Source organism: Pseudophryne corroboree, chromosome 9 (genome assembly GCF_028390025.1).
Source record: "Pseudophryne corroboree isolate aPseCor3 chromosome 9, aPseCor3.hap2, whole genome shotgun sequence".
In the NCBI taxonomy this organism is placed as follows: domain Eukaryota; kingdom Metazoa; phylum Chordata; class Amphibia; order Anura; family Myobatrachidae; genus Pseudophryne; species Pseudophryne corroboree.
Window position 1 is genome coordinate 10,254,598 of NC_086452.1, and position 22,735 is coordinate 10,277,332.

At 48.2% G+C, this 22,735-nt stretch overlaps 1 protein-coding gene and 1 long non-coding RNA gene across 6 annotated transcripts in view; one reads left to right on the top strand and one right to left on the bottom strand.

Annotated features, from left to right (window-relative positions):
* Positions 1 to 22,735, top strand: part of MCOLN3 (mucolipin TRP cation channel 3) — a 70,813-nt gene that overhangs the window by 45,206 nt on the left and 2,872 nt on the right. For all 5 annotated transcript variants that reach the window (XM_063938953.1, XM_063938951.1, XM_063938950.1 and 2 more), the window contains exons 7-14: positions 9,988 to 10,087; positions 10,596 to 10,708; positions 12,576 to 12,725; positions 19,121 to 19,222; positions 19,822 to 19,944; positions 20,026 to 20,232; positions 22,375 to 22,493; positions 22,585 to 22,735. The exon at positions 22,585 to 22,735 is cut by the window's right edge and continues 2,872 nt beyond it. In XM_063938953.1, coding sequence (XP_063795023.1) covers positions 9,988 to 10,087; positions 10,596 to 10,708; positions 12,576 to 12,725; positions 19,121 to 19,222; positions 19,822 to 19,944; positions 20,026 to 20,232; positions 22,375 to 22,493; positions 22,585 to 22,588 — 918 coding nt within the window. In that variant the 3' untranslated portion in view covers positions 22,589 to 22,735. The remainder of the gene's footprint in view (positions 1 to 9,987; positions 10,088 to 10,595; positions 10,709 to 12,575; positions 12,726 to 19,120; positions 19,223 to 19,821; positions 19,945 to 20,025; positions 20,233 to 22,374; positions 22,494 to 22,584) is intronic.
* Positions 20,128 to 22,735, bottom strand: part of LOC134957241 (uncharacterized) — a 23,029-nt gene continuing 20,421 nt past the window's right edge. Inside the window, exons 3-4 of the long non-coding RNA XR_010186535.1 lie at positions 22,381 to 22,576; positions 20,128 to 20,216 (exon numbers count right to left, since the gene is read on the bottom strand). This is a non-coding gene — a long non-coding RNA (uncharacterized LOC134957241). The remainder of the gene's footprint in view (positions 20,217 to 22,380; positions 22,577 to 22,735) is intronic.

Consider the following 22,735-nt stretch of genomic DNA (forward strand, 5'->3'; position numbering starts at 1 on the left):
GCTGCAGCGCGTACACAAGTCATACTGGCATCATAGTGCCAACTGCAGTGCTGCAGCGTGTACACAAGTCATACTGGCATCATAGTGCCAACTGCAGTGCTGCAGCGTGTACACAAGTCATACTGGCATCATAGTGCCAACTGCAGTGCTGCAGCGTATACACAAGTCATACTGGCATCATAGTGCCAACTGCAGTGCTGCAGCGTATACACAAGTCATACTGGCATCATAGTGCCAACTGCAGTGCTGCAGCGTATACACAAGTCATACTGGCATCATAGTGCCAACTGCAGTGCTGCAGCGTGTACACAAGTCATACTGGCATCATAGTGCCAACTGCAGTGCTGCAGCATGTACACAAGCCATACTGGCATCATAGTGCCAACTGCAGTGCTGCAGCGTGTACACAAGTCATACTGGCATCATAGTGCCAACTGCAGTGCTGCAGCGTGTACACAAGTCATACTGGCATCATAGTGCCAACTGCAGTGCTGCAGCGTATACACAAGTCATACTGGCATCATAGTGCCAACTGCAGTGCTGCAGCGTATACACAAGTCATACTGGCATCATAGTGCCAACTGCAGTGCTGCAGCATGTACACAAGCCATACTGGCATCATAGTGCCAACTGCAGTGCTGCAGCGTGTACACAAGTCATACTGGCATCATAGTGCCAACTGCAGTGCTGCAGCGTGTACACAAGTCATACTGGCATCATAGTGCCAACTGCAGTGCTGCAGCGTGTACACAAGTCATACTGGCATCATAGTGCCAACTGCAGTGCTGCAGCGCGTACACAAGTCATACTGGCATCATAGTGCCAACTGCAGTGCTGCAGCGCGTACACAAGTCATACTGGCATCATAGTGCCAACTGCAGTGCTGCAGCGTGTACACAAGTCATACTGGCATCATAGTGCCAACTGCAGTGCTGCAGCGCGTACACAAGTCATACTGGCATCATAGTGCCAACTGCAGTGCTGCAGCATGTACACAAGTCATACTGGCATCATAGTGCCAACTGCAGTGCTGCAGCGTGTACACAAGCCATACTGGCATCATAGTGCCAACTGCAGTGCTGCAGCGTATACACAAGTCATACTGGCATCATAGTGCCAACTGCAGTGCTGCAGCGTATACACAAGTCATACTGGCATCATAGTGCCAACTGCAGTGCTGCAGCGTATACACAAGTCATACTGGCATCATAGTGCCAACTGCAGTGCTGCAGCGTGTACACAAGTCATACTGGCATCATAGTGCCAACTGCAGTGCTGCAGCGTGTACACAAGTCATACTGGCATCATAGTGCCAACTGCAGTGCTGCAGCATGTACACAAGTCATACTGGCATCATAGTGCCAACTGCAGTGCTGCAGCGTGTACACAAGTCATACTGGCATCATAGTGCCAACTGCAGTGCTGCAGCGTGTACACAAGCCATACTGGCATCATAGTGCCAACTGCAGTGCTGCAGCGCGTACACAAGCCATACTGGCATCATAGTGCCAACTGCAGTGCTGCAGCGCGTACACAAGTCATACTGGCATCATAGTGCCAACTGCAGTGCTGCAGCGTGTACACAAGTCATACTGGCATCATAGTGCCAACTGCAGTGCTGCAGCGTGTACACAAGTCATACTGGCATCATAGTGCCAACTGCAGTGCTGCAGCATGTACACAAGTCATACTGGCATCATAGTGCCAACTGCAGTGCTGCAGCATGTACACAAGTCATACTGGCATCATAGTGCCAACTGCAGTGCTGCAGCGTATACACAAGTCATACTGGCATCATAGTGCCAACTGCAGTGCTGCAGCATGTACACAAGTCATACTGGCATCATAGTGCCAACTGCAGTGCTGCAGCATGTACACAAGTCATACTGGCATCATAGTGCCAACTGCAGTGCTGCAGCGTATACACAAGTCATACTGGCATCATAGTGCCAACTGCAGTGCTGCAGCATGTACACAAGTCATACTGGCATCATAGTGCCAACTGCAGTGCTGCAGCGCGTACACAAGCCATACTGGCATCATAGTGCCAACTGCAGTGCTGCAGCGCGTACACAAGTCATACTGGCATCATAGTGCCAACTGCAGTGCTGCAGCGTATACACAAGTCATACTGGCATCATAGTGCCAACTGCAGTGCTGCAGCGTGTACACAAGTCATACTGGCATCATAGTGCCAACTGCAGTGCTGCAGCATGTACACAAGCCATACTGGCATCATAGTGCCAACTGCAGTGCTGCAGCGCGTACACAAGCCATTATAGTGAATTGGATTATTATCAGGCGTGTTGGTAAATGTCGCTGGTGTGTGCCGTCACCTCTAACCACAGAGATATGGCTATTTCATATGAAGCAAGTGGCAAGATCTCCTTCAATCCTACCTCCTGCATGGTACATGTGTAACCAAATAGGACACGCAGTGGCAGGGCCGGCTCTAGGCATGTTCGAATAGAGCGGCCGCGCAGGGCGCCACCCTTAAGGGGCGCCGCCATATTCGAACATGGAGCCGGCCCTGTGCACTGCAGCATCGTGTGTGACTTGAGTGCGCTATACGCGCTGAGCGGCGCCGGTGTCTAACGTCAGACGCCGGCGCCGCGCAGCGCGCACAGCGCACTCAAGAGGCTTCCTGGCTGCCCGCCCGGACCTGCACTGCACCCGCCCGCACCCCCGCACAGCAGTACTCCTCCCCCTCCAACGCCGCAGGTATTTGGGGGGGGGGGGGGGTGAGTGAATTTATGGCACTGTGGGGGCATTTATCTGGCACTGTGGGGACGTTTATCTGGCACTGTGGGGACATTTATCTGGCACTGTGAGGGCATTTATCTGGCACTGGGGGCATTTATCTGGCACTGTGGGGGCATTTATCTGGCACTGTGGGGACATTTATCTGGCACTGTGGGGGCATTTATCTGGCACTGTGGGGACATTTATCTGGCACTGTGGGGACATTTATCTGGCACTGGGGGCATTTATCTGGCACTGTGGGGACATTTATCTGGCACTGTGGGGGCATTTATCTGGCACTGGGGGGCATTTATCTGGCACTGTGGGGCATTTATCTGGCACTGTGGGGACATTTATCTGGCACTGGGGGCATTTATCTGGCACTGTGGGGGCATTTATCTGGCACTGTGGGGGCATTTATCTGGCACTGGGGGCATTTATCTGGCACTGTGGGCATTTATCTGGCACTGTGGGCATTTATCTGGCACTGTGGGGGGCATTTATCTGGCACTGTGGGGGCATTTATCTGGCACTGTGGGGACATTTATCTGGCACTGTGGGGGCATTTATCTGGCACTGGGGGCATTTATCTGGCACTGTGGGGGCATTTATCTGGCGCTGTGGGGGCATTTATCTGGCACTGGGGGCATTTATCTGGCACTGTGGGGGCATTTATCTGGCGCTGTGGGGGCATTTATCTGGCACTGGGGGCATTTATCTGGCACTGTGGGGGCATTTATCTGGCACTGTGGGAGCATTTATCTGGCACTGTGGGCATTTATCTGGCACTGTGGGGGCATTTATCTTGCACTGTGGGGGCATTTATCTGGCACTGTGGGGGCTTTTCTGTATCTACATATCTGGCACTGTGTGGCCATTTATGTATCTGGCATTGCTGGGGGGCATGTCATGTGTTGCTGACACTGCTGGGGGGCATGTCATGTGTAGCTGACACGGCTGGGGAGCATATCGTGTAGTGTTCCCGCTAGGCGTCTGTGGCTAGGCAATGTGTCTAACGTGCTCTGCCTGGCGCAAAGTGTCTAACGTGCTCTGCCTGGCGCAAAGTGTCTAACGTGCTCTGCCTGGCGCAAAGTGTCTAACGTGCTCTGCCTGGCGCAAAGTGTCTAGGAGGTTCTACCTGGTGCAGTGTGTATTAACTGCACTACTGTGTGGTGTAAAGCGAATTGCCACTATTATGTGGCCACGCACCTTCCCCACGAAGCAACGCCCCTACAATTTTGCTGCGCGCCTTCGGCGCGCATTGCCCATGCTTTGCCATGTAGGTAGATGAGCACCAAGCATTACAGTATGTACATCATTTTGCCCTCCTAACTTAAAAATGTGCCCTCCCTGCCCTAAAAAGTGAACACTATCGTGTAGCTGGCACTGCTGGGGGGCATATTGTGTGTAGCTGGCACTGCTGGGGGGCATATCATGTCTATCTGGCACTGCACATTGTGTATCTGGCACTATACTGGAGACATTGTGTGTATCTAACACTATACTGGAGACATTCTGTGTAAGGAACACTACTGTGGCTGTTATGTGTAAGGCTGCTAATTGTGTGCGTAGAGGGGGTGTGAAAACATATTTATTTATAGTCTAATAATATGAAGTTATGAGGCCACGCCCACTTTCCAATAGGCCACGCCCACTTTTCCTGGTTTCGCTCAGGGTGCTAGTAGGCCTGGAGCCGGCCCTGCGCAGTGGCCTGTCACTTATATGTACAGTTATGCTGCATGTGTTCTAGATCTACCTCCTGCATGGGTACATGTGTAACCATTAGGACATGCAGTGGCCCGTCACTTATATGTACAGTTACAGTATGCTGCATGTGTTCTAGATCTACCTCCTGCATGGTACATGTGTAACCATTAGGACATGCAGTGGCCCGTCACTTATATGTACAGTTATGCTGCATGTGTTCTAGATCTACCTCCTGCATGGTACATGTGTAACCTAATAGGACACGCAGTGGCCTGTCACTTATATGTACAGTTATGCTGCATGTGTTCTAGATCTACCTCCTGCATGGGTACATGTGTAACCATTAGGACACGCAGTGGCCCGTCACTTATATGTACAGTTATGCTGCATGTGTTCTAGATTTACCTCCTGCATGGTACATGTGTAACCTAATAGGACACGCAGTGGCCCGTCACTTATATGTACAGTTATGCTGCATGTGTTCTAGATCTACCTCCTGCATGGGTACATGTGTAACCATTAGGACACGCAGTGGCCCGTCACTTATATGTACAGTTATGCTACATGTGTTCTAGATCTACCTCCTGCATGGTACATGTGTAACCAAATAGGACACGCAGTGGCCCGTCACTTATATGTACAGTTATGCTGCATGTGTTCTAGGCCTACCTCCTACATGGTACATGTGTAACCAAATAGGACATGCAGTGGCCCGTCACTTATATGTACAGTTACAGTATGCTGCATGTGTTCTAGATCTACCTCCTGCATGGTACATGTGTAACCAAATAGGACACGCAGTGGCCCGTCACTTATATGTACAGTTACAGTTATGCTGCATGTGTTCTAGATCTACCTCCTGCATGGGTACATGTGTAACCATTAGGACATGCAGTGGCCCGTCACTTATATGTACAGTTACAGTATGCTGCATGTGTTCTAGATCTACCTCCTGCATGGTACATGTGTAACCATTAGGACATGCAGTGGCCCGTCACTTATATGTACAGTTATGCTGCATGTGTTCTAGATCTACCTCCTGCATGGTACATGTGTAACCTAATAGGACACGCAGTGGCCTGTCACTTATATGTACAGTTATGCTGCATGTGTTCTAGATCTACCTCCTGCATGGGTACATGTGTAACCATTAGGACACGCAGTGGCCCGTCACTTATATGTACAGTTATGCTGCATGTGTTCTAGATTTACCTCCTGCATGGTACATGTGTAACCTAATAGGACACGCAATGGCCCGTCACTTATATGTACAGTTATGCTGCATGTGTTCTAGATCTACCTCCTGCATGGGTACATGTGTAACCATTAGGACACGCAGTGGCCCGTCACTTATATGTACAGTTATGCTACATGTGTTCTAGATCTACCTCCTGCATGGTACATGTGTAACCAAATAGGACACGCAGTGGCCCGTCACTTATATGTACAGTTATGCTGCATGTGTTCTAGGCCTACCTCCTACATGGTACATGTGTAACCAAATAGGACATGCAGTGGCCCGTCACTTATATGTACAGTTACAGTATGCTGCATGTGTTCTAGATCTACCTCCTGCATGGTACATGTGTAACCATTAGGACACGCAGTGGCCCGTCACTTATATGTACAGTTATGCTGCATGTGTTCTAGATCTACCTCCTGCATGGTACATGTGTAACCAAATAGGACACGCAGTGGCCCGTCACTTATATGTACAGTTACAGTATGCTGCATGTGTTCTAGATCTACCTCCTGCATGGTACATGTGTAACCAAATAGGACACGCAGTGGCCCGTCACTTATATGTACAGTTATGCTGCATGTGTTCTAGATCTACCTCCTGCATGGTACATGTGTAACCTAATAGGACACGCAGTGGCCCGTCACTTATATGTACAGTTATGCTGCATGTGTTCTAGATCTACCTCCTGCATGGGTACATGTGTAACCATTAGGACACGCAGTGGCCCGTCACTTATATGTACAGTTATGCTGCATGTGTTCTAGATCTACCTCCTGCATGGTACATGTGTAACCTAATAGGACACGCAGTGGCCTGTCACTTATATGTACAGTTATGCTGCATGTGTTCTAGATCTACCTCCTACATGGTACATGTGTAACCAAATAGGACACGCAGTGGCCCGTCACTTATATGTACAGTTATGCTGCATGTGTTCTAGATCTACCTCCTGCATGGTACATGTGTAACCTAATAGGACACGCAGTGGCCCGTCACTTATATGTACAGTTATGCTGCATGTGTTCTAGATCTACCTCCTGCATGGGTACATGTGTAACCATTAGGACACGCAGTGGCCCGTCACTTATATGTACAGTTATGCTGCATGTGTTCTAGATCTACCTCCTGCATGGTACATGTGTAACCTAATAGGACACGCAGTGGCCCGTCACTTATATGTACAGTTATGCTGCATGTGTTCTAGGCCTACCTCCTACATGGTACATGTGTAACCAAATAGGACACGCAGTGGCCCGTCACTTATATGTACAGTTATGCTGCATGTGTTCTAGATCTACCTCCTGCATGGTACATGTGTAACCAAATAGGACACGCAGTGGCCCGTCACTTATATGTACAGTTATGCTGCATGTGTTCTAGGCCTACCTCCTACATGGTACATGTGTAACCAAATAGGACATGCAGTGGCCCGTCACTTATATGTACAGTTACAGTATGCTGCATGTGTTCTAGATCTACCTCCTGCATGGTACATGTGTAACCATTAGGACACGCAGTGGCCCGTCACTTATATGTACAGTTATGCTGCATGTGTTCTAGATCTAACTCCTGCATGGTACATGTGTAACCAAATAGGACACGCAGTGGCCCGTCACTTATATGTACAGTTATGCTGCATGTGTTCTAGGCCTACCTCCTGCATGGTACATGTGTAACCAAATAGGACACGCAGTGGCCCGTCACTTATATGTACAGTTATGCTGCATGTGTTCTAGATCTACCTCCTGCATGGTACATGTGTAACCAAATAGGACACGCAGTGGCCCGTCACTTATATGTAGTGTTATACTGCATGTGTTCTAGATCTACCTCCTGCATGGTACATGTGTAACCAAACAGGACACGCAGTTGCCCGTCACTTATATGTACAGTTATGCTGCATGTGTTCTAGATCTACCTCCTGCATGGGTACATGTGTAACCAAATAGGACACGCAGTGGCCCGTCACTTATATGTACAGTTATGCTGCATGTGTTCTAGCCTACCTCCTGCATGGTACATGTGTAACCAAATAGGACACGCAGTGGCCCGTCACTTATATGTACAGTTATGCTGCATGTGTTCTAGATCTACCTCCTGCATGGTACATGTGTAACCAAATAGGACACGCAGTGGCCTGTCACTTATATGTACAGTTATGCTGCATGTGTTCTAGATCTACCTCCTGCATGGTACATGTGTAACCAAATAGGACACGCAGTGGCCCGTCACTTATATGTACAGTTATGCTGCCTGTGTTCTAGATCTACCTCCTGCATGGTACATGTGTAACCAAATAGGACACGCAGTGGCCCGTCACTTATATGTACAGTTATGCTGCATGTGTTCTAGATCTACCTCCTGCATGGGTACATGTGTAACCATTAGGACACGCAGTGGCCCGTCACTTATATGTACAGTTATGCTGCATGTGTTCTAGATCTACCTCCTGCATGGTACATGTGTAACCAAATAGTACACGCAGTGGCCTGTCACTTATATGTACAGTTATGCTGCATGTGTTGTTCTAGATCTACCTCCTGCATGGTACATGTGTAACCAAATAGGACACGCAGTGGCCCGTCACTTATATGTACAGTTATGCTGCATGTGTTGTTCTAGATCTACCTCCTGCATGGTACATGTGTAACCAAATAGTACACGCAGTGGCCTGTCACTTATATGTACAGTTATGCTGCATGTGTTCTAGGCCTACCTCCTGCATGGTACATGTGTAACCAAATAGGACACGCAGTGGGCTGACACTTATATGTACAGTTATGCTGCATGTGTTCTAGATCTACCTCCTGCATGGTCCATGTGTAACCAAATAGTACACGCAGTGGCCCGTCACTTATATGTACAGTTATGCTGCATGTGTTCTAGATCTACCTCCTGCATGGTACATGTGTAACCAAATAGGACACGCAGTGGCCCGTCACTTATATGTACAGTTATGCTGCATGTGTTCTAGATCTACCTCCTGCATGGGTACATGTGTAACCAAATAGGACACGCAGTGGCCTGACACTTATATGTACAGTTATGCTGCATGTGTTCTAGATCTACCTCCTGCATGGTACATGTGTAACCAAATAGGACACGCAGTGGCCCGTCACTTATATGTACAGTTATGCTGCATGTGTTCTAGATCTACCTCCTGCATGGGTACATGTGTAACCAAATAGGACACGCAGTGGCCCGTCACTTATATGTACAGTTATGCTGCATTTGTTCTAGATCTACCTCCTGCATGGTACATGTGTAACCAAATAGGACACGCAGTGGGCTGACACTTATATGTACAGTTATGCTGCATGTGTTCTAGATCTACCTCCTACATGGTACATGTGTAACCAAATAGGACACGCAGTGGCCCGTCACTTATATGTACAGTTATGCTGCATGTGTTGTTCTAGGCTTCTTTGAAGATTTAGGGCTCGATTCAGACCGGATTGCTGGTGTGCATTTTCGCACAGCGAGAGTTTATCGATTGATTGCGCATGCACCGTAATGCACACGCACGTCGCTAAACAACGACAGGCATCACCAAACAGCGACAGGCTGGTGCAAAAATTTCAATCGCACAGCCATTCACAAGCTGGAGGAAGGCGTTTGTGGGTGGTAACTGACCGTTTTCTGGTAGTGTCAGGGAAAACGCAGATCATTTTTCGCCCAATCGTTTTTCGTAGCTGGTGTGTGACGTCGGCTCCGGCCCCGATCAGCCTATTCTCATCGCAGTGTAGGAGTAAGTCCTGGGCTGCGCACACACTGCTCACCGAGGAAAAAACATTTGCTGGTGAGTGAGGCGCAAACAGATTTGCAGCTGTCCGCTGACTGAGGGACATTTGTAGCACGGTGTACATATGCGATCGCACACTTACACGGGCAAATTTACACTCCCCTTGGGCGACGACTATCTGATCGCAGGACAGCAACAGGTCTGAATTAGACCCTTAGTCAGTCTGACATTGAGCCGTAATCTGTGTGTTGGACATAGTGAGGGGAAATTGTGTACAAGTTAATGTGTGTCATATAAATTGCCACACAATTGTGGAGGACTTTGGACCAACCTACAAATCTAGTAGTTTTGGGTTTACTGCATACACAGATGTCCGAGGTATCAGCACATAGGTCTCATAGCATCTGATAATACCACGAGTGTAATCCTCATTATAATTATCTGCACCGAGTGCTCATTACGGAACGCATGCAGTGTCCCGCGTGTCACAATCATACAATACAATAAGTTGTGTTCTGCTGGATGATAACGTGCATTGCTTTGTGTGTTGCAGATCACCTTTGATAATAAAGCGCACAGTGGACGGATAAAGATAAGCTTAGATAATTACGTTGCCATCCAGGAATGCAGAGACTGGCACGTGTCTGGCTCCAGTACGTACAATCTGCTTTTATTATTTACTCTCTCCATCGGCCTCAGCAGCCATTACATTGGGATCGTAGACTTTGGATAGGATGTGTATCATTTAAATGCTATAAACTGGTTACTATGGGCAACAGCTCTACTGAGGGTTTGATACTTCTCCCCCACATCCCATAACAAGACCCTGGAACCATGTGGAAGGGGCTCGGTGAGTGTAGATAGCCCCTCCCTCTGCCGTTGCTCATAGAAACCACCCCAGTCCTCAATCCATCTATTCTGCATTGCACATTTATATCATGTGGCCATACAATTCCTTGGTATCACAGTGTTCCGATATCTTTGGGTATTCTGTGGGAGGTGCCATGATGTGCTCATTTGCATACCACTACCCACAATTCTTAGGTGTCGGAATTTCCTGGGAGTATTTTGGCTGTGTGTGTGGGAAGTGTATACTTTGTAGATTGCCGTCCTTGTCCTGATACTTGGGAGTAAGTGCTTTGTGTCTGTGATCACTTACAGTACAGAAGAACACTCATTACATGATGATCTTTGATGCCGTAGTGATCCTGATCTGTATATCCTCCATAACGCTCTGCATACGCTCAGTGGTTAAAGGAATTCATCTCCAGAGGGTAAGTCCCCGGCTAGGGCCTTGTATTTGGAACATCAAATCATAATTGTCCCAAACAGAAAGTGGTCACCAAGAGCAAGAGCGCGCAATGTTCTGTCTGCCCGCACCAATCCATTCCATGTACAACATTCACCTGTGTTTCCATACTGGATTCAGTCCAGTGGCATCAGTCCTGCCAGGAACTGCCGGGAGTGATGACATCATAGGGCACAACCAATCACTGCAATTGATCAGTTACCTGCACATTGGCAGATGGCGGTCATCAACCAGTTTCCCACCAGTTCCGACCATCAATGAATTACTGTAATACCAATCCCATGTTGATTGGAATTTGAGGTGTCTGCCCAAAATAACTGGAATTCCAATAAACATTATAAGACTAACAAAAGCAAATATCTGATTGTGGATTGCAGCATTATTAAAACGGTTACGTTTTATAGAATGTACTTAGTAAATGCTACTTCGAACCTGATTAGTTGCTACAGACGTCACTCCTTGGAAGGTTTGATGTATCTCTCCCTCTAACATAATTTGAAGAAAATTAGTTTATCACACTGATGTATTATACGTATTCCCAAACAAATCCACCCTAATGTCTGTAAAACAGAGGTGTCCCGCCATTCATGAACAGGGAGCTCAGCGGTCAGGGCCCCCAGGTGTTAGACCACAGGTGTAGTGGTGTATTGCACAGCAGCTAATCGGGGAACCCTGAGACCAGAGTGAGGTGGCGTCCGACAGGTGGCACAGGTCTGGCGTAGATGTTGCTGTATGGAAACAAAATTGAGCTACATACATCGCTTTTATGTCACGTTTTATACTATAGAATGGTACATAGCACTGGCATTAGGTAGGACGTCCTCAAGGTCTAGAGCAGGGGTGGCCAACCTGTCAGAGACAAAGAGCCGAGAAATCTTGTTAGGTACATCAAAGAGCCGACTTCGAGCCGAAGGCGCACTTGCAAAAATGGGGTGTGACCTTGTTTCTTCTAGGCCACGCCCCTGTTATAAAATACATTGAAAAAGCCAGATCCAACATAAAATACAATGAAAAAGCCACTTCTACATAAAATAATTGAAAAAGCTAGATCCGCATAAAATATTGAAAAGCCAGATTCACAAAATACACTTCAGTTCCCCCATGTGTCACTCCAGCCAGCACCCGCCTGTGTCACTCCAGCCAGCACCCGCTTGTGTCACTCCAGCCAGCACCCGCCTGTGTCACTCCAGCCAGCACCAGCCTGTGTCACTCCAGCCAGCACCAGCCTGTGTCACTCCAGCCAGCACCCGCCTGTGTCACTCCAGCCAGCACCTGCCTGTGTCACTCCAGCCAGCACCCGCTTGTGTCACTCCAGCCAGCACCCGCCTGTGTCACTCCAGCCAGCACCATCTAGCACCCGCCTATGTCACTCCAGCCAGCATCAGCCAGCACCCGCCTGTGTCACTCCAGCCAGCACCAGCCTGTGTCACTCCAGCCAGCACCCGCCTGTGTCACTCCAGCCAGCACCCGCCTGTGTCACTCCAGCCAGCACCCGCCTGTGTCCCTCCAGCCAGCACCCACCTGTGTCACTCCAGCCAGCACCCGCCTGTGTCACTCCAGCCAGCTCCTCCGTGTGTATTTGGCTCCCTCAGTTCTCAGTCTACGTAATGCTGCTGCATGTCTGGCTGGAGTGCAGTGGTTTACAGATCTCTTGTGGTCACGTGACTGAGTGTTGGGAGCCTCATTTGAATAAAGAAAGAGCCGCATGTGGCTCAAGAGCCACGCGTTGGCCACCACTGGTCTAGAGGGCAGAGAGCAGAGGAATACGTTGTGGTGTCTGCTGCTATATATCTATTCCTGGTACATAAACCTATATCTTTATTCCCTCTAAGGAATACGTCAGCTTTGTCCAGCAGAAGTTCTCAAAGGAAGTGCCCTGGTCAGACCTGATGGAGTTTGTCAACGGCTGGTACATCCTGATAATTGTAAGCGATGTGTTTTCCATAGTGGGCTCGATTCTGAAGATGGAGATCCAGGCAAAGGTGTGTTACAGTAGAATGATAAATAATGCCAACCAATGATACGTGAGCCTGTGCTGTACAATGGGGGGATTCATGCAGAGCCCGGGCTTACTAGAAGTAATGCTGTATATGATGACAGTAGCACATCATTGGATAAGCCTTGCCTACATCCCCTCTAACCACCTGCCCAAACCCTGTGCCAATCTGTCTGCCCATGCTCACCAGTGACGCCACTCTGAGATCTCAGTAGGCTCATGCCCCTTTTGGGAATAGGAAGTCCTGCTGACAGATATGCAGAGGTCGGCCAGTCCTCTTGCAGCCTATAAATATGTGTGTGTTATGGATATACTGTATATCAGAGAGCAAGTAAAGCCAATGTTTACATTATTATACGGTAAGTCTATTACTGTGTGTAACGGAGCTGAATAAGTGCGCTGATTCCGAGTTGTTCGCTCGCTTGCTGCTTTTAGCAGCTTTGCACACGCTAAGCCGCCGCCTACTGGGAGTGAATCTTAGCTTATCAAAATTGTGAACGAAAGATTAGCAGATTTGCGAATAGACACTTCTTAGCAGTTTCTGAGTAGCTCCAGACTTACTCGGCATCTGCGATCAGTTCAGTGCTTGTCGTTCCTGGTTTGACATCACAAACACACCCAGCGTTCACCCAGACACTCCTCCGTTTCTCCAGCCACTCCCGCGTTTTTCCGAGAAACGGTAGCGTTTTTACACACACACCCATAAAACGGTCAGTTTCCGCCCAGAAACACCCACTTCCTGTCAATCACATTACGATCACCAGAACGAAGAAAAAACCTCGTGATGCAGTGAGTAAAATACCTAACTGCATAGCAAATTTACTTGGCGCAGTCGCACTGCGGACATTGCGCATGCGCATTAGCGACTAATCGCTCCATTGCGGAAAAAAAATAACGAGCGATCAACTCGGAATGTCCACCAATGTACGTAGCAATAACCTGCTCTTCTGCAGCAGCCTCCATGGTGTGTATAGAACATGTATAGAGACAGCTTGGCATACTTGCTCTGCAGGGATGCAGTGTGTGGATTGGTGGATTCAGGGGCAGGGCTTGTGATATCACAGCAGCTCAGAAGACTGCCATCTCAGCCTTTTAATATGCATCACTTCCCATAGGACACTGCTCTAACGCTGCAGGAGGGGCATCAGCTGCTTGCAGTACAGTGGACAATGAATGTAAAGGGGCATGTAACGCTGACATTTTACATTTTGGGGTTCAGTGTTTGATAACATCTGTGCACAGGCAGAACTTTAAATGTACCGTTATAATAATAGTGATAAATCTGTGGTTAGAACCTGAACTTATTTTCTGCAACATATACTGTAAATACATTTATTTTATTGAACCGCTAACAAGCATAAAGTCATCCTGGTTGTGTAACTGGTTTACTGGACAGAATGTCCCATCACACTCTGTTTTCCTGCTCTCACAATGTGCTATTGTATGATTGCATCACACACAGCCGAGCAGATGACAGATTTGACCTCGGTGTAAGAATCATAAACTCTATAAGGACATAGTAGGTTTAATTTTCCATTCTAAAAATCAAAGTTTCAGTGTACAGTATATTGCAGGCATTATCTCTATAAGCACATGTAAGGGGGTGTAGTATGGCTGACCGCCGGTCAGCTTACCGACGCCGGGATCCCAGCAAGGAGGGGTGAGTGCAGCAAGCCCCTTGCGGGCTCGGTGGCGACCTGCGTTCGCCAAGGGTTCTATTCCCACTCTATGGGTGTCGTGGACACCCACGAGTGGAAATAGTCCCTGTTGGTCGGCATGCCGACCATCGGGATAGTGAGCCTTCGGGACGGTGGAGGAGGTCATGTGACTGTCGGTCAGCAGACCGCCGGTCACATGAATACCACCCCATGTAAGGCGCTGGGGAAGATTTATAAGTCTTTGCAATGGCTAGGGTGCGCACTGATAGAGCAGGCTTGTAATATGTGCGCTGGATGTAGGGCCACATGGGGCGGAAAATGTTCAAGTGCCTATACTGAGAAGGGGAGGAGCTGCAACCAGCGCAGTGTGGGTGTGGCCTGTGCCATGTGGGTGTGGCTAAATATGTGAAAGCAGAATAATGACATCATTTTGTCAGTAAAATAGAAATACAAGTTTAAAATGATATGACCGACCGCGTGGGCAGCTGCGCATTATCTTGCTATCATGACAATGGGCCTGTTATTATGTTGGGCCTGGCGCTGTAGGGGGTCATTCCGAGTTGTTCGCTCGTTGCCGATTTTCGCTATGCTGCGATTTGTTGCAAAATGCGCATGCGCAAGGCACGCAGGGCGCATGCGCTTAGTTATTTAACTAAAAACTTAGCAGTTTTGCTGTGGATCCTGCGGCGCTTTTCAGTCGCTCTGCTGATCGGTGAATGATTGACAGGAAAGCGGCGTTTCTGGGTGGTAACTGAGCGTTTTCCGGGAGTGTACTAAAAAAACGCAGACGTGTCAGGGAAAAACGCGGGAGTGACTGGAGAAACGGGGGAGTGGCTGGCCGAACGCAGGGCGTGTTTGTGACGTCAAACCAGGAACTAAATGGACTGAGGTGATCGCAATCTGTGAGTAGGTCTGGAGCTACTCAGAAACTGTAGGGAATTATTTAGTAGCAATTCTGCTAATCTTTCGTTCGCTATTCTGCTAAGCTAAGATACACTCCCAGAGGGCGGCGGCCTAGCGTGTGCAATGCTGCTAAAAGCAGCTAGCAAGCGAACAACTCGGAATGAGGGCCGTAGTCCCTTCTGCCACATTGTTAATCTGGCACCAAGCCCACAACTTCAGCACTTCAATTGGAGAGAGTTCAGTATATTTAACAATCAAGTGAGGGAATGGGTGAGGGCCACTTCGATAGTACACCGGTGTGACCCAACTACTGAGGTCTGATTGGCACACAGTTCACCGTTTACAGAGATAAAATATTATTATTATTTTTATTATTATTAATAATAACCTATTTTTATTGCACCAACATATTCCACTGCACTTTACAATTAGAAACAAACACAGTAATGAAACAAGACTGGGTAATAACAGGGTTATACTCTGTAGGGACATAGTAATGTGCTACATATTACACATTGCTCCAGCCAGATTGAGGTACACAGTGCTGTGGCCTGTACAATCCAGTCACCCAGCAGTGTTACCAGCAGTTAGGCCTGGGGTCAGAGGGTTGTTTGAGTCTGGAAAGAACACATGGAAACTTTGTGTGAACTGTGTAGAGGGGATGTGACTGAGTAGAAAAGCTTAGAGAGGTTAGATTGCTGGTTGTGGCATTCCTCAGAGAATGTCCTGTGACCATGAATGGGAGCAGGTAGTGCGTGCGGATGAGAGGCGCAGATCTTGTGCAGAGAGACGGGGATAGAAGGAAAGGGATGCATGATGGTGTTTATATCCTTGTATGTTACTAGAAGCATGTTATATTAGATTTAGTATAATACAGGGACCATCAGTAAGGACTGACAGAGCCGAGCAGCAGGAGATGGACGATTGCGAGGAGGATCAGACTGGCCGCTGCATTCACAATAGAGTGTAGGAGTGATAGTCTGCATAGTGGAAGACCATTGCAGCAATCCATTATGAGTGCGTGACACACAGAGTGTCTTGTGAGAGATACGGGCGTATTCTGGAGATGTTTCTTAGATGTGTATAACAGGATCTGGAAACAGACTGAAGGGACAGTTCAGAGTCAGGGATGACACCTAGGCAGCAGGTGTAAGGGGTATAGAAATAGACAGAAATAGAGATGTCAGGTTAGTAATTACCATTGGACGGTGGGAATATTATAACTCAGTGTTTTAGAGATTGCATTTGAGGTGGCGAGAGGACATCTGAGATGTGGGGAGACAGTCAGTAACCCGGGACAATACACAGTGTCGGGGACAATACACAGTGTCGGGGACAATGCACGGTATCGGAGACAATACACGGGGACAATACACAGCGTCGGGGACAATGCACGGTGTCGGGGACAATACACAGCGTCGGGGACAATGCGCGGTGTCCGGGACAATACACAGTTTCGGGGACAATACACAGTGTCGGGGACAATACACAGTGTCGGGGACAATGCATGGGGACAATACACAGTGTCGGGGACAATACACAGTGTCGGGGACAATACACAGTGCCGGGGACAATACACAGTGCCGGGACAATACACGGGGACAATACACAGCGTCGGGGACAATGCACGGTGCCGGGGACAATGCACGGTGCCGGGGAGAATGGTCGGGGAGAATGCACAGCGTCGGGGAGAATGCACGGTGCCGGGGACAATACACAGCGTCGGGGACAATACACAGCGTCGGGGACAATACACAGTGCCGGGGAGAATGTATGGGGACAATACACAGCGTCAGGGACAATACACGGTGCCGGGGACAATACACAGTGTCGGAGATGTGGGGAAAATAAGTTCATTTCTGTGCTCGTCACATAAAAAGATACTGAAATTCAGCTGAGCTTATCCATTTTCCAGTAGACGTGGCTTTATATTGCACAGATGTCTTATTACCTTTCTCCTGTTTATCGGATCATTGTCTGTTCCCCGCATGACTAGCTCAATCAGCTGTCATCCTTTAATGGTACCTGATTCCCTGTCCTGCTTGTGATAAATGACATTTTCATACATCCTTTTACCGTACCTGTCTCCATCTACCCCCTGATCTATTACACTTTATACCAGCCATTATTACACCTGATAAACTTTACCACCTGCTCTAATAGCTGCCGTCAGACCCATTCCTATTCCTCATTCCCCACGCCATCTGCTCTAGTCCATTAGCTTTCATCACAGGTCCCGATACTCTGTAACATCTCATGTATTAATGGTCCGCAGCACTCATCACAGCGCCTAATTACCTGTACTACCACCTCTATTATCTGTGCCTAGCTCTCACGCCTGTATCTGACTCCCTATACCACCTGTTCTATTCCGGGCGAATGTACCCAACTCCCTATACCGCCTGTTCTATTCCAGGCGAATGTACCCGACTCCCTATACCGCCTGTTCTGTTCCGGGCGAATGTACCCGACTCCCTATACCGCCTGTTCTATTCCGGGCGAATGTACCCGACTTCCTATACTACCTGTTCTATTCTGGGCGAATGTAGCGGTCATGGCGCCCCTAGGCACAACAGTAATGGCTGCTCCCTCTGTCTAAGCTGGGTACGCACTAGACGATACGCTCCATAAGCAATATCATCAGTGTTTCCCCTTGAACTCCCGGCTGAACGAGGTAGTGCGCACACGCTTAACGAGGTAGTGCGCACACGCTGAACGAGGTAGTGCGCACACGCTGAACGAGGTAGTGCGCACACGCTGAACGAGGTAGTGCGCACACGCTGAACGAGGTAGTGCGCACACGCTGAACGAGGTAGTGCGCACACGCTGAACGAGGTAGTGCGCACACGCTGAACGAGGTAGTGCGCACTCGCTGAACGAGGTAGTGCGCACTCGCTGAACGAGGTAGTGCGCACTCGCTGAACGAGGTAGTGCGCACACGCTGAACGATATCGCTAATGATATCGTTCAGTGACATCATCCTACTTCCGTGCTGTACATGCATCGCCAACGACATAGTCAAAATTTACATGTATGTACAGACGACAGAGGATCTCATTAACGACCTGCGGGAGCGCGCATCATTAACGAGATTGTGTGTACACACTGGGCAATATTACAAACGATATCGCTCCAAAAGGTGAAAATGAGTGATATCGTTTCAGATATTGTGTAGTGTGTATCCAGCTTAATTAGTATCTGTCCCTAGCTCTGATTCCTTATACCACCTGTTCTGTTACCTACCCATAGTACTCATCACAGAACCTGGGGCCCAATTCTACATGGGAAGCAGATTACTGAAAATCGCAAAGGATCGATTTTTGGCAATATGCGCAGGCCTTCACAGAAGGATCCCTGAAGGAGACGACCGCGCTGTGATTGACAGCGGCTGCCGTCAGGGGCGTCGACGCAGTGTTGCAAGTGGTCGATCCGGACATCGGAGGTATGTCCAAACCCTTTTCGGGGAGGCCGTGTCACAGCACACATGGCTGCTGTGACCCAAAAAATGGAGGCGGTCCGCCTGCATACACAGCCTAGCTGCTAATACAGGGGTTCAACCATAATCTCTGCCTCAGCGCTGCGATCGCAATTGTTTTGTCATTTTATCACTCTCTAAGCGATGTTGCATCTAGCCCTATGTTCTAAGAGTCAGAAAAGAATTATTTACTTTGACACAACTGCAACGTAAAGTCGTGTTATCAATGAACAACGCATTTCACCTTACTAAAGCCTCAAAGTTTTCATCTGTGTGTTTAAAGCCTGAAATGATAACACTGTAAGAAAAGTACAGTATATATAAACCTGTGTGTCTCTCAAACAGAGCCTAACCAGTTACGACGTGTGCAGTATTCTCCTGGGGACATCTACCATGCTGGTCTGGCTGGGCGTCATCCGCTACTTAGGATTCTTCCAGAAATACAATGTAAGATCTCTCTCTTCCCTCCTGGCTGCTTTCAGTGTTATGTGGATTTGTAGAAACCAAAAGAAAAATACAGTATATTTTATAAACCGCAATGGAATAAGGGGCGCGGGGGGGGGGGGGGGGGGGGGAGATTAGGCACTAGAGGGAGGGTTAGAGTTAGACTGCAGGGGGGGGGGTGTTAGGGTTAGGTACTAAGGGGGCGGGTTAGTGTTAAGCTGCAGGTAGGGTTGGTTAGGGGGTAGACGCCTAAAAGGTGTCGGGAACCTGACAATTGGGAAGCCGCTGTCATTCTACTGAACGACGGCATTCCAAGCGCTGGGATCCAGACACCACCCCGTACTATCATGTAAGGTAGCGCAGTGCGTCTTTGTATTAAGCCAGGCATGTCAAACTCAAGGGCATCCCAGCTGTAGTGAAACTACAAGTACCAACATGCTTTACCAGCTGATCAGTGGAAGCTAGCAAAGCATGCTGGGACTTGTAGTTTCACAACAGCCGGAGGGCCACGAGTTTGACATGCCTGTATTAAGCTGTAAGTAAGCATTGGGGCAATATACCATTATACTACCATCCCATTTATATTCCCCGGCGCTGTACAGCTGCTCATCCTGACGCTGAGGGCGGCTCTTCCCAACGTGATCCGCTTCTGCTGCTGCGCCGCCATGATCTACCTGGGCTACTGTTTCTGCGGATGGATTGTCCTAGGACCCTATCACACGAAGGTAATTGGTATAATTTAACCCTGGACTATATCCCCTTCACACAGCTCTATAATAAGGTGTATGTCTCGTCTTGTTTCTCAGTTCCGGTCGCTGAACATGGTGTCCGAGTGTCTGTTCTCCCTCATCAACGGCGACGACATGTTCACAACGTTTTCCATCATGCAGCAGAAGAACTACCTGGTGTGGCTGTTCAGCCGCGTCTACCTCTACTCCTTCATCAGTCTGTTTATCTACATGGTGCTCAGTCTGTTCATCGCGCTGATAACCGATACCTACGATACAATTAAGGTAAAGGGAAATATTGGGCGAGGCACCAGCTGCCATATCAGCGGAGTGGCGCAGATGGCGGCTGCTGGCGGGAAGGGGTGATAAAGGGTTGTATTGATAACAATGCTAACAAATGTCTGTGTTTAATAGAACTTACAAAATATATAAATATCAGAGATGGAAACAGCGCTGAGGTTTGCCGATTTCAGCTAATTGTTTTGTACAGCGCTTGCGCCAAGTGTGATTACGGATGGCGGTCGCAGTGAGCATTTGGTTGCAGAGTGACTGACAGTCAGTGTATGCTTGTGGGAAGTAACGGGGAGTGAAACGCACATAGGAAATAATAATAATAGTAATGAGTAATACTGACATATGCGGCCAGTCAAGCTGTACTGATCAGTCTTCTCATAATACAAAAGTGTCGCACAACAGTCTAAAAGCGGTGTCATCCCGCCATTGTTCAGCAAATTGCGCACACGCTGCACCATGCATACGTACCTTGACGGAGGCAACATTCTGTCTGGGTGTTACTTGGCGTAAGTTGGGCGGATGTACGCAAGAGTTCTGTTTTGTGGCAGTGCCGCGGGTGTGTAGCCAGAGGCGTGTGTCTTGCGATGGGGCGCCAGTTTCTAATGGATATTATGCATCCAGTGTAAAGGGAGGCGGAAGCGTGAATAATGATGATGGCTTTCTTCCTACACTGCGCTTATAGCAGCCAGAGCCCCACTTAGCACTATAGGAGGAGAGCCAGGCCGCACTAGGAATGGGAGGCTTTCTCTAATAAAAGACAGATGCATTGGGATAGTGTTTTAATCTCATTCAATTTTATGCGGATATACGAGGGGTGTTCAATAAGTTTCCGGATGCACAAAAAGTATTATACAGTATATATAAAGTGAACATTACAGGTATTCACCTAGAGGAGTCTATGTAAAGTTGCATGCGCTCAAACCACTTGGTGAGGCAGCTGGACCTGTCCGAAGCAGGTAGGTCTTCTCTCATGCTGGATGAAGGTCTCCACCTCAGCTTCCGGTGACTCAAAACCAATCCCACGCATCCTGCGCTTGATTTGTGGTAACACGAAGCAGTCGCACTGTATGGGACATGACGAAGCTCCTGGATGGTTCATGGGTCCACTCTCCTGGACTTGTGGCAAGGTGCATTGTCATGATGGAGAATGGCACCACGAACGTGAGTTCTTGGCCTGGAAATGGGGAACATATATAGTACACCCCTTTCAGACATAAGACAAAACCCTCGGTTTTTTGCATTGCACGTGCATTGACCCGGGTCTGGCTTACAGATGTGTCCTCTTACATCCTTGCTCCAGTCACGCTAAACAGCCCTTGAAGTCGCGTCATACCGTGGCGGCACTCGGTAGCGCCGATGGTCTTTTTTTGCGTGATAGGCATGCCACATATCATTTTACTCAGCAGACGCTGCTTGTGCGTCCTAATACATTACTGTGCGTCTAAGATGCATTTTCACAGAGAAAAATGAAAGAAATGAACGCTCGGCATTACAGCGTCATGCGGCACTCGCGCGTTGTGTAATGAGACTCGTAGCGCACGCAGCAAAGATGTAAGAGGACACATCTGTATGTCTGAAAGGGACTGACCCAGGTTGACAGTCACAGGTCTGTGCTCCTTCAAGTGACCAGGGTTATTCCCGAGACTTGCAACCCACGTCAGTGGCAGGGGACAGTAGCGCTTTAAGATGACATCATCTCCAAGCGCCCACTGTAAGCTGGAAGACCCAGGTCCGGTGTGAAGGGTGACGACCTGGGTCACCTATGCGTGAACGGGGGTAAGTACAGAAAACCTTAGCACGCTAATTTCCCAGGTAAACAGGGAGGTGTGGGCTAGTTACGGATGAGAGTGGGCCTGTGATTGGGCCTTTATATAAATGGAAGAACTCTGACCTTTAATTAGGAACTGTAGGAAATACTCTGCCATAATGACCATGTATATAGATTTCACAGATTTACATTTGTATTTCACTTTTTTTTATTTTATAGCGTTAATTCAGCATTTAAAAACCAATGTATAGAGCATTTTAAAATACTTTTTACATTAAAAAAAATAAACCAACCTTCTAAAGTACAGTAATAAGAAATACTTTTATTTTATTGTAATGAGTGACTTTAAGTCCTATATTTCACAGACTTACCAGAGAGACGGTTTCCCGGAGACCGAGCTGCGCACCTTTGTGTCGGAGTGTAAGGACTTGCCGACACGTTACAGAGAGGTGGATGAGCTGTCTCTGCTGTGCTGCTGCAAGCGGTGAGTGTCAGCCACACGCCTGTCTTCTTGGACACCTTACGCTAGTCTGTTGCTTTGTTCATTTCTAGGTCTTTTCCTTTCATCTATATAGGTAGAATGAAGGTGAAGACAGCAACTTACTCCGCTGATCAGCTGTAGAAGAGAACTGGATGCAACCATCGGAAAAATGTTTTAAATTATTATTTCTAAGAATGTGTTAGAGATGACGTTGATATTGTGACCCTAGTGTACATTCCCTGCAG